This window comes from Protopterus annectens, chromosome 10.part0 (genome assembly GCF_019279795.1).
Source record: "Protopterus annectens isolate FY-2018-M chromosome 10.part0, PAN1.0, whole genome shotgun sequence".
In the NCBI taxonomy this organism is placed as follows: Eukaryota; Metazoa; Chordata; order Ceratodontiformes; family Protopteridae; genus Protopterus; species Protopterus annectens.
In genome coordinates this window covers 832,225,618-832,239,403 of record NC_056744.1, presented here as the reverse complement: position 1 = coordinate 832,239,403, position 13,786 = coordinate 832,225,618, and the positions used below count along the sequence as shown (strand labels likewise).

At 41.6% G+C, this 13,786-nt stretch overlaps 1 protein-coding gene across 9 annotated transcripts in view; it reads left to right on the top strand.

The window, feature by feature from the left end:
- KYAT3 (kynurenine aminotransferase 3) overlaps positions 1–13,786 on the top strand; it is an 846,358-nt gene that overhangs the window by 289,681 nt on the left and 542,891 nt on the right. For all 9 annotated transcript variants that reach the window (XM_044085641.1, XM_044085640.1, XM_044085643.1 and 6 more), the window contains one exon: positions 977–1,126. In XM_044085641.1, the coding sequence (XP_043941576.1) occupies positions 977–1,126 (150 nt within the window). The remainder of the gene's footprint in view (positions 1–976; positions 1,127–13,786) is intronic.

Sequence of the window (13,786 nt, the reverse complement as noted above, 5' to 3'; positions counted from 1 at the left end):
AGCTTAGGTATTATCTTGACAGCACAAAACCCTTTAGAATAGCAGATCAGGTATTTGATTCTTAAGTGGGCTTGAAGAAAGGTTAACCCATGTCAAAACAGTTCATTTCTAAATGGTTGTCCTCAGCTATTACCTTTTGTTATTCACATCATGGCAAACTAGTTGTAGGGCGTATTAAGGCTAGAGCCTTGGCTTCTTAGATGGCATATTAGAAAGGGGTGGGCTGTAGAAGTATACTAGAGGCAGCTACTTGATCCTCTGTACATACTTCAACAAAGCTTTACAAGCTGGATTCCTTATCTTGGTCCAGGACAGTCTTGCTAGAACTATTCTCCAGGGGCTCTTAGATACATATTCTTCCTCCTCATAGGTTGGGCAGGCTTTGGTAATCAACCCATATAGCCTAAAGGCTACTGAAGCAGTGAGAATGATGAACATAGCACAGCTATGTAAGTTACACTTATCCATAACAGCAGATGTTCAAATTCCGCATTGCTGCAGTACCCTTACCCACCAACCTCCCCATGTATATAGTTAGTTGTTGGGCTATAAAGTTTTTGTGTTGTATATATCTTTTAGAGGTTCAAGATGAGTTCATGCTTTCTTTACCTTTGGTCAAGTAAATCCTCAAGAAATCTTGACTCTGCTGATTTCCCTCCACGAGGTTATCCAATCAGCAATCAGAGTTAAGGTGTAGTAGGGAGCCAAAGCTTTTGGAAACTGGCTGGTTGTTATCCTGGGCAGGACACAACCAGTACAGACTAAGGACTACTGTAGTGGTGAGGAATTCAATAGTCTACTGTTACAACTAAGTGCAGCTTATACAGCTGTACCATAGAGAACATTAGTGGTATCAGTTTATCATCTGTACTGGAATGTCAGTTGCATGCTGTTTGTTATTGTGTGAAGATCTATGCATAGGTTCAGTGATGTGCTGTAAGTTAATTAAAGCCCCATTCTCTTTTTCTTTCCTCAGGGACATCCATCACTAGTAAAGGTACTCTCTGAAGTATATGGCAGATTATATGGACGTCAAATTGACCCCTACAAAGAAATCTTGGTGACTGTTGGTGCATATGGCTCTCTGTTCAGTGCAATACTGGGACTGGTTGAAGAAGGCGATGAAGTAAGTGGTTTTCTCTTTAGTTTTTATTGTTTTCCAAAATTCCTTTATCTGAAGTGCTGTCTACAGAATATGTTATCTTTATTATTTATTTTCATTTGTTAACTGGGTAGTGTCCAACTGGGCAAGTAGCCCGTTTTCAGCAGAGGTCCAGGGAGAAGAGCTCCAGTGCAATACATGGATAATAGTCCAAGTTATTGAGAACAAGAATATTAAAAAATGCAAATTTAACAAACATTATAAAGAAAAAATAAAATGTACAAATACATTATAAGGAAAATAAAATGTAATAATTTGCACCAGTATCAGAACAATGCAATTAACAACATACCTAAGAGCAATTAGTGAGAAAAAGCATATGGTATAATGTAGTACAGTGATAAGCAGATTTTAACAGTGGGTACACAAAATAGTTTGAAAAAGGAAAAATGATAAAAAAACGAGAGTACAGGCACTAGCTGCTTATAGGTGCTGTGAGAAAGGAGTTGAGAAATAATACGAGAGGAGAACTAGCTAGGAGCCATTTATGGTACAGTTGCTTGTGCTGTGATGTTTGAGACTAAATTGGTCACTGTTTTCCAAGTCAGACTGCAGCAGATCTGTAAGCTGCACTTAAGCTTGACAAAACATACAGCAGGTAAGCTAAAGATATGACTGAATCTGCAGTCTGTATCTTTCAGTGGCATATAAAGGTAAGAAAGTATGGTGTGAGAAAGTACAGTGTGTAAGTAAACTTACCATAATAGTAGATGTTGTAATAGATCACTGTTGCAGTAGACTAAGCTAATATGGGCCCTTCTTCCTGTGACTGGCCATCTTACAAAGCTAAAAGGTGCCTTCCACATGCTCCAACTCTCAGGAGCTTGAGCAGAGCTCTGTATAAAGACAAATGGAGAACAAAAAGCTTCAGAGCATTTTTTTTTTTTTGCACAGGATGAAAGAAAAAGCCCTTGCAGAGCAATGCGTGAAAACAAATACATGAGTAAACTGTGTGCAAAAGGGTGAAACATTCCCACTCTGGCAACACAAAAAGAAAAAAAAAGAAAAAAACAAGCAAAGAAGTGCAGTGGAGGGAGATGAGTTACTGCAACACACTGATATATTGAACATCTGCTGTTATGGTAGGTTTCCTTACACAGCTGTACTGTGTTCCTTGGCCAGATCATGTTGCAGTAGCCTAAGCTGTATGGGTAGATTACCATAATTTAGAAGACTAATAAAGAGAGAAGACCAATAAACTAAGACTCCAGGTACTCCCAGAGAATGATCCTAGCAAAGTCTGTTCTGGGTCTGAAGAGGAATTTAGTTTGTTGTGTTTTGTAAAAGTGTATAGAGGGCCATGTTGCTGCCTCTAAAAATACTTCTGAAGTCAACCCCTTCCAGAAGGTCACCAAAGAAGCCAAATACCTTGTGGAATGGGCTTTACAGCTGCCTGGAAGTGGCTTATTATGGCAAGTGTGACAAAAAGCAATAGCATGAGACAAACCACCTTGAAGTGGTCAGCTTAGACACTGATTGTCCTTTTCTGTTACACCTGTAGGAGACAAACAAATGATCAGCCCTCAGGTTTTTTCTAGGTAGTATCTGAACTGCCTGTTGACATCCAGTGTGTTGAGGAATATTTTCTCTTATTCCTGGGCTCAGAAAAGAAGACAGGGAGATTAATGTGTAAAACAAGAGAGGTAACAACTAACAACACAGGCAAAAGGCTCAAATTCTTTAATATCCAAGGAATAAAAAAAGGTAAGCGCTTTTGTGTTCAACAGAATGCTTCTTCAGACAATATCAAGAACAACAGTTGAACCATTTAAATACATTGCAGTAACCAATAAAATCACTTAGGTAATTGATGATCTTAAAGCTAGAGTGTTGCAGAAATGCATCAAATACAAGTACATGTCATTATTATAAGAAACTTAGAACAATGACACAGAAGCAAATATAAAACAAATAAAATAAACATACATGCATAAAACTGCCTATAAAAAACTAGTCATTCCAAAAAAACATATAAATATCAATGTGTCAAAGGTCTGTCATATAAAAACGGCTTCAGTGAAACTCTTGTCATTGAGACCAGATCCTTTATCGGCTTGCAATCTGATGATACATTTAATCTCAGCCTGTTCAGTATAATTTTTAAAGTTCCCTAATCTAGGGCCCCTGGTGGCAAATTCTATAGCCAAAAATTTAAACTTATGTGAAAAGTCATGGTTAAGGACATGGCGTGCTAAAGCATTATTTTCATCTTCCTTGTTGATTGCATAGAGATGTTCCCTAACCCTCTCACGTGCAGTCCTGTTGGTTTTCCCTATATAAAAACAGGAACATTTACAACAGCTGGCCAAATACACTATATCACGTGACTTGCAATCGGCATAATGTTTAAACTTATAGACATTTTGGATATCTGGATGTAGGAAAGTGTCACTGTTCATCATGTAAGCACGATGATTACAATTTCTACAGGCTAGTGTTCCAGTACGAACAGACTGCAATCTAGTATTGATATTCCTTTTATAACACAAAAGTCTCTTAAGGCACTTCGTGTTCTTATAAGCATGTCTGGGTTTAGTGCCTGTAATTGCACTAATCCTATCATCAGCAGCCAAAATCCTCAAGTTTTTATTCATTATTTCACAAACTTTCTTATGATTATTAGAAAAAGATATAGTCATTCGAATACCTTGAAAGGATCGATTCCCTGGCCCATTGGCAGATGGCGTATTGTGAATATCCCTCTTAACAAATGGTCTACCTCTGTTGGATCTATCAATAAATGTAGTGTCACCAAGTCTAGCTATTTCTATATTTTTATACCCTCTTATGGAGAAATCCCTTCCTAGTTCTTTTAAAGCTTTATCACAGCCATCAGATGTAGTGAGCCTAGAAATTCTGGGGCCCTGACCTTGTACAATATTGTCATAAATATGTGCTGGATGCAAACTATCACGATGGAGCAAATTATTCTTCCTAAAAGGTTTCCTGAAAATTTCAGTTTCAACCTCCTCATCTTTCTTATAAAGACTTGTATCAAGGAACTCGATCATGTCATATGAGCACTGTGCATCAAATTCGAGAAAATCTGTAGTGGTATTAATAAGAGTCAAAAAATTGTTAAACATATCCATAGAACCATCCCAAGCAAGAAAAACATCATCCACAAATTGTTTGTAATAAATAATATGCCTAGAGTATTCAGTATTAAAAATATATTCCAATTCCAAAAAATAGTGGGCCATAACTAAATCCACGTACAAATTTGTGCAAGGGGTACCCATTGCCACCCCTTTTAATTTTACAAAATATTTATCATCAAAAAGAAACACATTATTGTTCAGCAGTAAATCTAACAGCAGGGTATATCTCAAAATACAATCACCAGGTACTCCTTTGTTGGTCAAAAATAACCTGATGTAGCCCAAGCCAACATCATTGGGAATGATCATAAACAGGGTCTTAACATCAAGACTAACAAACAAAACGTTGGGTTTTATAAGAGAGACTTTCAAGAAAATACTGTGCATCTCGGACGATAGTATCAGTACTGTCAACAAACTTCTTAAGCTGTTTTTCTATATAAATAGAAAAAGGCTCAGTTAACCATCCTCTACTTGAAACTATTGATGATCTTCATGTTTCACTGTTGCAGTCATCACACTTGGGTTATCTGCCTGCAGGTATCCCTCAGTCAGCCCGAATACCAGAGTCTTAGGATTTCTGCGTCAGATACTGTCGCGTCTTCCATGACATCAGGTCTTCAGGGGTATAAAACAGGCAGCCGACACCATTACATCAGTCTTTCTTGCTGAGAAGGAGCTCGAAGCAGAAGCAGTTCGCAAGTGCCAGTCAGCCGCTACCTGAAATTTCCGTTTTTCGAGTTTCAAACCTGAAGTCTTCTAAAGCTAAGTAACCCACTGGTGATCATTTTTTCTTGCTCTAACCGATGTCAGAAAAAGTTAACAATTGTCTTGCCTGTGGAAAGCAAATACCTCCCAGAGATTTTGATTCATACTGCGTCACCTGTTTAGGCCCAGACCACGACGTCCCTCGCTGTCGGTTTTGTGCCTTGTTTAATACCCGAACCATTCATTGCTGGGCTATCTTTGTCGCTAAATTCTTTTGCTCTCATTCTCCGTATTCCGAAATGGCTTCGATAAGCCATCTGACTACCGATCTTCCGAAAAAACATTAAGATAAAGACAGAGACAGACTGCATAGGTCCAAAACTGCTGACGGCGCTTCCATTAAGATAGTCGCCAGTCAGCCGGTACTCAGTGAGGTGCCTTTGCAGCCCCTGATGCCACTTCTACAGATTCGCAGACCTCTGCTGAGACCCATTCGGAATCCGGTATGCCGCAAGATGCTTCTTCGACTATGGAATCTGCGGATGTGTCTACCTTGGATGGGTCCAGAACCGCTGTACAGGCACTGGCTTCTGACCTACCGATGTTCGAATTAAACAGACAACTTTGTTTTTAGCTAAAACTGCTGAGTTTCTCAGGCCCAGAGTACGCACTATGCCTAGACAATCGATGACCAAAGTGCATGCTCAAGCTCCCATGCCACAAAAACAAATGCTTAGAATGGCTGAAGACCTAGTTACCCTACTTAGGGGAAGCCAGTCTTCCCCTGCTAAGAGACAAAGATAGAGTTTCATTCTGATTCTACAGACCAGGAGTCCGATGACTCTGACCCTTCTGATTATCAGGACATGCCCTTATCAACCTATGAGGATTAAGATGCAGAGGAATCCATTCCCTCTGCCTCCCCTCCAGAGGATTTTTCTTTTGGTGAAACCTTGCATACTTTAAGAGAGCATTTCCGCTCAGAATGCCGGGACTACCCTCAGTCCAAAAAGAGACTCAGAAATTTTAGAGTTGCCACAGCACAGGCCTGTAGCTATATACCCTGTCCTGGATGTTGTAGATGATGTCTTCATGGAATCCAGTCTTACTCCAGACACTTTACCCCCAGCCCCTAGAAAACCTGACAGGTACTACAGAGTACCTAATTCTCACAAATTTCTCTCTAAGAATCCTACTGCGGATCCAGAGACCATTTCCCAGGGACTTAAAGGGATTAAGGCTACTACAGCCAAAAACCCTACCCCTTCAGACAGGGATTCCAGAGCTTTAGACAGATGGGGTAAGAAGGTATATACCTCTGCAACTCTTGCCATCAGGGCATTTAATTGCCAGTTTCACATGTTGAAGTACCAGCAATATATTATGGAACTAATTAAACAAAAAATGGTGTTACTCCCAGATTGTGCCGAAAATAAAGATTTACAAGAGTTAATGCATTCTGCAGACCAAGTTAGTAAGCATACTTTGCAGTGTGGCTTTGATGCCCTAGAAGCATCTTGCAGGGCTGCAGTCACTGGGTCTGTACTGAGAAGGCATGCTTGGCTGAAGGAACAAACATTGCCAGATCATGTCAAATCAAAATTACTAGATTCTCCTTTAAATAAGGACTGTTTGTTTAGCACCAGAGCAGAAGAAGTTCTTAAAAAAAATGGAAGAAAAAGCTAAATCTATAGAAACTGTTAGGGAATTCTTACAAGTGCAGCCACCTAGATTCAGTAGGCATTGGCCTTCTAAAAAATGTTCGTTTCCTGCCCCTTCCAGGCCTTCTCTCTCCAAACCCAGGGGAAACAGGCCACCCAGACTACAGTCTTAGGATATGCAGAGATCTAAACAATAGAGTGCTCCCACCTCAAAAACAGGGAGTGGTAAGCCACCCCCTTATGGAAAGAGTTCACAATGACTTTTCAGTTATCCTTCCCAGCCCTGCCCAAGTACTTGTGCGCCTAGGAGGAAAACTTGCCCTTCATGCAAAAAAACTGGATGTCCATTACTCAGGACCGATGGGTCCTAAACATTGTATGAGAGAAAAACAGGCTGCAATGAAGATACGAAAAACAGCAAACTTCGTTGAGAAAACCACTTTATAAAAAATAGCAAAGCTTTCGGGTAAACCCTTTTTCAATACTAATATATAAAATTCAAACCAAAATGGTTTAAATACAGGTCAAAAGTCACATGACTAGCAGTCCAGAAGTCATGTGACAACACAAAACACAAAAAATATGAGGACTTTAAGGAGTAGACTGTGTTTTAAAGATTTTACCAGACCTCCTGATTCAATTAGCTAAATTAGGTGTTGAGCATAAATTTTATTTCAGAGTTATAGATGTTATACGTTTAAATCTTAGGGGAGGAGATAGTAATAATTTACTTGAACTTAAGGAATATGAATGGATACTAAGGTTTGAATCAGATCATTCTCCAGGCTTAAGTAATATGGTTAGTTTGAAACCTGTGCTTGTTAAATTACAGCACACTAAACTGAGATGTTAAGTTATTTAATGTGTTTATATGTATATATTTTTTTATTTTTTATACACATTTTTGCATATGTCTTTATATACTTTTATGGTTCTGTTTTTTTGTGTTTTGTGTTGTCACATGACTTTTGGACTGCTAGTCATGTGACTTTTGACCTGTATTTAAACCATTTTGGTTTGAATTTTATGTATTAGTATTGAAAAAGGGGTTTACCCGAAAGCTTTGCTATTTTTTATAAAGTGGTTTCCTAAACATTGTATCCCAGGTACAGATTCTACTTCCATTCACTGCCAACCCCAAGCGGGTTTCCAGACCTTCCTCCAAACCAGTGGGCAGAGGCTGAAAAGCAAGTACTTTCCCTGCTCAATATCAGAGCTATTCAACCTGTTCCAGTAGAACAAGGGGGCAGGGATGTTCTTCATTCCACATTGCTGCAGTCCTAACTATTGGGTAGTCCGCTGTCCAGTCGGCCCGAATACCAGAGTATATGGCTGACGTCGGTCAGGGCGCATTAGACTGACGTCAGTACGTCAGGGTACTAATGCGCATGACCGACGTCATATCCTCAGTCTTTTTTGCCGCATGGTCCGATGCAGAAGCAGTTTTGCGAGTGCAGGTTGGCGTTCTGAAATTTTCTGAAGTCGGAGTTTCAGACCGAATCAGAGTTGGCTAAGTACCCCGTTGGGGAACATTTTGGTTTTTTCTTGCCTCAGTATTTAACCGGATGTCAGAAAAAGTGAATAACTGTATTTCTTGTGGGAAACAGATACCTCATAGGGATTACCATACCTTGTGTATACCTTGTTTAGGGCCTGAGCACGACGTTGTTGGATGCCGCTCTTGTGCTAGGTTTAACAAACGCACTATTAAGAGAAGGTTAGACTGTGCCAGGTTAGTGTTTGGGAAGCGTTGCAATTATAAAATGCCGCCGGATGCTCCGACGCCCGCTTCGTCCAAAAAGCGCAAGGACAAAACAGCGAAGCCTAGGGTTGATGAACCGGCAGTCCCGGATGCCGGTTCTTTAGAAGGCTCAGTGGAGCCAGAGGTTTTGCCAGGAGTTTCTTTGGAGTCTCAGGCAGAGACTTTACTGTTACAGGATGTGCCTTCTCAGGAGGTAGGCCAGGCTGAGGGGCTTCTCAGGTAACTGTTCTTCCCTCTCTTCCTAAGGTAGTTAGAGCCTCTCCTTCTGTTTCCAAAACTTCTTTGAGAGGTAGGCCAGGTTTAGCTTCAGTGGGGGCTTCTCCTAGCACTTCAGGCTCTGTGCCTAAGAAACATATGCTTAAAATGGCAGAAGATTTGATTACTATGATTAGAGGTTCTATGCCCCCCCCTGATAAGAGGCCTAGGGTGGAACCTGAGTTTGATAGTTTTGAACAGTGTTCAGAGGCTTCTGAGTCTTCTGGAAGATTTGCAGGAGTACCCTCCTTATTCTGATTCTGATGTGGATGATTCCACTCCTACAGCTTCTCCTCCTGAGGATTTCTCATTTTCAGAGACTCTGCATTCCATGAGGGAGCACTTTAAATGGGAAGGCCAGGATTACTCTGATTCCAGGAAAAGGCTTAGGGAATTCTTGTTTTTACCCCAGCATAGGCCCTTAGCTATACCTCCTGTGTTGAATGTGGTGGAAGATGTTTTTGCAGAGGCTTCCCTGAACCCTGATTCTTTGCCTCATGCTCCAGTTAAACCTGATAGGTACTATAGGGTGCCTGAAGCTCATAAGTATCTTTTTAAGAGTCCTAGGGCAGACCCGGAAACTGTTTCTCAGGGACCTAAAGGTGTTAAGGCCTCTGTGGTTAAAAACCCTGTTCCCACTGATAAAGAGGCAAGGGCTTTGGATAGATGGGGAAAGAAAGTGTATACTTCTTCCACTTTAGCCATGAGGGCGTTGAATTGTCAGTTTCACATGCTAAAATATCAAAATTATCTCCTTTCACAACTGAAATCTAAGGTGGATGCTTTGGCGGAAGGTATTGAGTGTAAAGAGTTGCTGGATTTAGTTCATGTGTCTGAACAAGTGGGTAAGCATTCTTTGCAATGTGGTTTTGATGCTGTACAGGCCTCCTCGAGGGTGGCTGCCACTAGTTCTGTTCTTCGCAGGCATGCCTGGTTGAGGGATCAGAATTTAGCTGAGCATGTTAAGACAAGGATTTTGGATGCTCCTTTACAGTCTGATGTGTTGTTTGGTTCGCCTGTGGAAGCAGTTTTAAAGAAAATGGAGGACAAAGCTAAGTCTATGCAAACTGTTAAAGATTTTTTGCAGGTGCAGCCACCGAAGTTTAGTAGAAATTGGCCTACTAAGGGATGGACATATCCTGTTTATGATTCCCAGTCTAGGGGTAGGTCTAGACATGGTAGGGGCAGAGCTCAAGGTTCTTTTAGGCCTAGAACAGGGAGTTCACCTGCTCCAACTTCTGGTGAGGGCAGGGGTCAGTCCTTTCGTAAACAGACCCAATGACCTGCCTTTTCAGCTGCCAGTAGATTCTCGTCTGGCAGCTCCTTTGGGAGGAAGACTGTCTCTTTTCAAAGAAAATTGGGATTTAATTACTCAAGACAGATGGGTGTTGGATATCATTCACCACGGTTGCAGGTTTTATTTCCATACATTATCCACTTTCAAAGGCATGCCAGACGTTCCTCCTCCACAAAGGAAAGAGGCTCACAAGCAAATTTCTCTGTTGCTCCAAATAGGGGCCATTCAGCCAGTCCCTGTATCAGAAAGGGGCCTAGGATTTTATTCTCGCCTGTTCCTAGTACCAAAGAAGGGGAACACGTGGAGACCAATTTTGGATTTATCTATCCTCAACACTTATCTGGACATTCCCAAGTTCAAGATGTTGACGTTACAACAGCTTTTACCTCTGCTGGGCAAAGATCACTGGATGGTAACTTTAGATCTCAAGGAAGCTTACCTACATGTGCCTATAAGACTAAGTTGCAGGAAGTATCTGCGTTTTCGAGCTGGAAATTCTCATTATCAGTTCTCTGCATTGCCCTTTGGCTTATCTACTGCCCAGAGTATTCACAAAGGTTCTGGCTCCAGTGATAGCTTACTTCAGGCTAAAAGGAATTCAAATCTATCCTTACTTGGACGACTGCCTGATTCTGGCTCAAGAAAAGGAAAACCTTCTACAGCATCTGGAATATGTCATAGCAGTGCTAAGATGCCTAGGGTATTCTGTGAACGAAATAAAGTCCAGTCTAGTACCCTCTCAAGACATGTGCTTTCTGGGTGTGAGACTGAATACAGCAGCCCAGATGGCCTTTTAACCCCGGACAAACAAAAGAGTCTATCCCTTTACTTCCATCAACTATCTCATCAGTCCGTGCTGACTGCAAGGACAGTCCTTCAAGCATTAGGGTTCATGGCATCTTGTATTCTGGTGCTTCCCAATGCCAAACTGCATATGAGGAAGCTGCAATGGTATCTCAAAAATGTATGGACACAGCACTGCCAGGATTTGGACACTGTCATTCAAATAATACCTTGCCTTCAAAAGAATTTTTGTGGTGGGCTCAGGAATGTCACCTAAACAAGGGACTCTCTGTGACCCGGCCAGAGGCGAGTCAGATTTTAACGACAGATGCCTCGGACATTGCTTGGGGAGCTCATCTGAATGGAAAGTGGATACAAGACAAGTGGCCTGCCAGACTACAGCATCTACATATCAACATGAAGGAGATGTTAGCAGTCCAGTTTGCATTAATGGCTTTCAAGGAGTTACTTCTTCCAGGGCAGGTGTTGATTCTAACAGACAACACAACTGTCATGTGGTACATCAACAAACAAGGGGAACACATTCTTATCCTCTATGCAGGCAAGCAATGATTTTATGGGAGACTGCGCTCAGCTTGCAACTAACTCTTCAGGCAAGGTTTCTGCCGAGCACAGAACTCCTTAGCAGATGTGTTAAGCAGACAAATCATGGATCCCCACGAGTGGAAACTGGATCTTCATGTATTTCAGAAATTGACAGTGTCATGGGGAACTCCAGACATAGATCTGTTCGCTTCTCCACTAAACCACCAGCTGCCAAAGTTTTGCACAAAGGGGTTTCATCACACAGCTTGGAAAGTGGATGCTCTGTCTTTCAGTTGGAAAAATCTTCATGTGTATGCCTTTCCACCTCTGCCTCTTCTTCCAAAGGTGCTCTTAAAGGTCAGACAAGACAAGCCAAGGATGATTTTAATAGCTCCAGATTGGCCTCGCAACACTGGTATCCACTACTAAGGAGTCTGGTAAGGAAGCCTCCATGGCCTTTACCTTTGATTCCACATCTGTTGTCTCAGAAGGACGGTCATCTGCTCAATGTCAAGCTTCACTCTCTTCATCTAACAGCCTGGCATATTCTATGTTGGCACACAGCAGGTCTCAACTTCCTCAACAAGTTTTAAATGTGATTATGGAAGCTAGAAGACCTAGTACAAGGAAAGTGTACGCAGAAAAATGGAAGAGATTTTTATTTTGGAGTACAGCAAAGAATTTGGAGATTTCGGAGCCTAATTTGAGTGTGGCTCTTCAATATCTTACTGAGTTATTGGACAAAGGTTTGTCTTTCTCTTCCATTAAGATTCATGCTGCAGCAATTTCAGCTCACTATGATTGTGACCCACCATTGTTTTCGCATCCTTTGTTCAAGCAGTTTCTTAGAGGGGCAAAGAATATAAGAGCCCCACGTAGAGCTCCTACTCCTGCTTGGGATCTCAATTTTGTGTTGGAAAAACTTACTCTACAACCTTTTGAGCCTGCGGCTACTGCTGAATTGAAATACTTGTCATGGAAGACTGCTTTTCTGTTGGCTATTACTTCTGCAAGAAGGGTGTCTGAGTTGCAGGCCCTTATGGCAGTAGAGCCCTTTTTCATTTTCCATAAGGATAGGGTATCATTACGTACTAATCCTTCCTTTATGCCTAAGGTGGTTTCTAGTGTGGCTTTAAACCAAACTATTCATTTGCCTACTTTTTATGCAGACCCCCAAAATAAAGGGGAAAAGATTTTGCACACTTTAGATGTACACAGGCAATTGCGTTATTATTTAAGCAGGACTAAGGATTTTAGGCAGTCTCAGCAGTTGTTTGTTTCTTTTGCTTTGATTTCAGGGCAAGCCTGTGTCAAAACAAACTATTTCTAGGTGGATTGGGTTTTGCATTGCATTTTGTTATTCCCATCATGGCAAGGAGATTCCAGCTGGGATTAGGCCTCATTCCACTAGGGCTACTGCCACTTCAACAGCATTTCTAAGGGGGTGGCAACTAAGGATATTTTGGAGGCAGCTACTTGGAGTTCAGTGCATACTTTCTCTAAGCATTATCACCTTCCTCTCTACTCTAAGTCTAGGGCTGGTTTTGCCACAGCTATTTTGCAAGGCATGTTGTCAGCTCCTGCTTCTTTATGATTTGCCAGCCTCCCTTACCTCTGCTTTGGGATTCTACCCAATAGTTAGGACTGCAGCAATGTGGAATGAAGAACATAGTACAGTTTTGTACCTACCATAAATGTAGATGTTCGAGGATCCACATTGCTGCAGTCCAATTTACCCTCCCTCCTTCCCCTCTGTGTTTAGGGGTGGTTGTGTAGGTGAGGTTATATGCTGATATTTTTGTATATATATTTTTGTATATATTGTACATATTTTTGGTGCAGGTATGTTGGGCCTTGTCTTTTTAGGGTCTTCTGACATCTGGGGCAAGAAAAGACTGAGGATATGACGTCGGTCATGCGCATTAGTACCCTGACGTACTGACGTCAGTCTAATGCGCCCTGACCGACGTCAGCCATATACTCTGGTATTCGGGCCGACTGGACAGCGGACTACCCAATAGTTAGGACTGCAGCAATGTGGATCCTCGAACATCTACATTTATGGTAGGTACAAAACTGTACTTTTCTACTCCAGACTTTTCCTGGTGCCCAGAAAAGAGGGCTATTGGCACCCAATCTTGGATCTATCAATTCTCAACACCTTTCTGGTGGTCCCAAAATTCAAAATGCTTACCCTGCAACAGCTTCTCGCTATGCTAGCCAAGGATGCCTGGTTAGTCACCCTAGACTTAAAAGAAGATTATCTGCACATCCCCATAAGGGAGTCTTGCAGGAAATATCTACGCTTCAGGGCAGACTCTATGTACTATCAGTTCTCTGCACTTCCCTTTTGCTTATCTACTGCACCCAGAGTATTCACAAAGTGCCTGACTCCAGCCATTGCATACTGCAGGCAGAGAAATATCCAAATTTTCCCATACTTGGATGATTGCCTGATTCAGGCGGATAGTCAGGAATTGCTGCTTCAGTACCTGGCATTTGTAAAAAGCC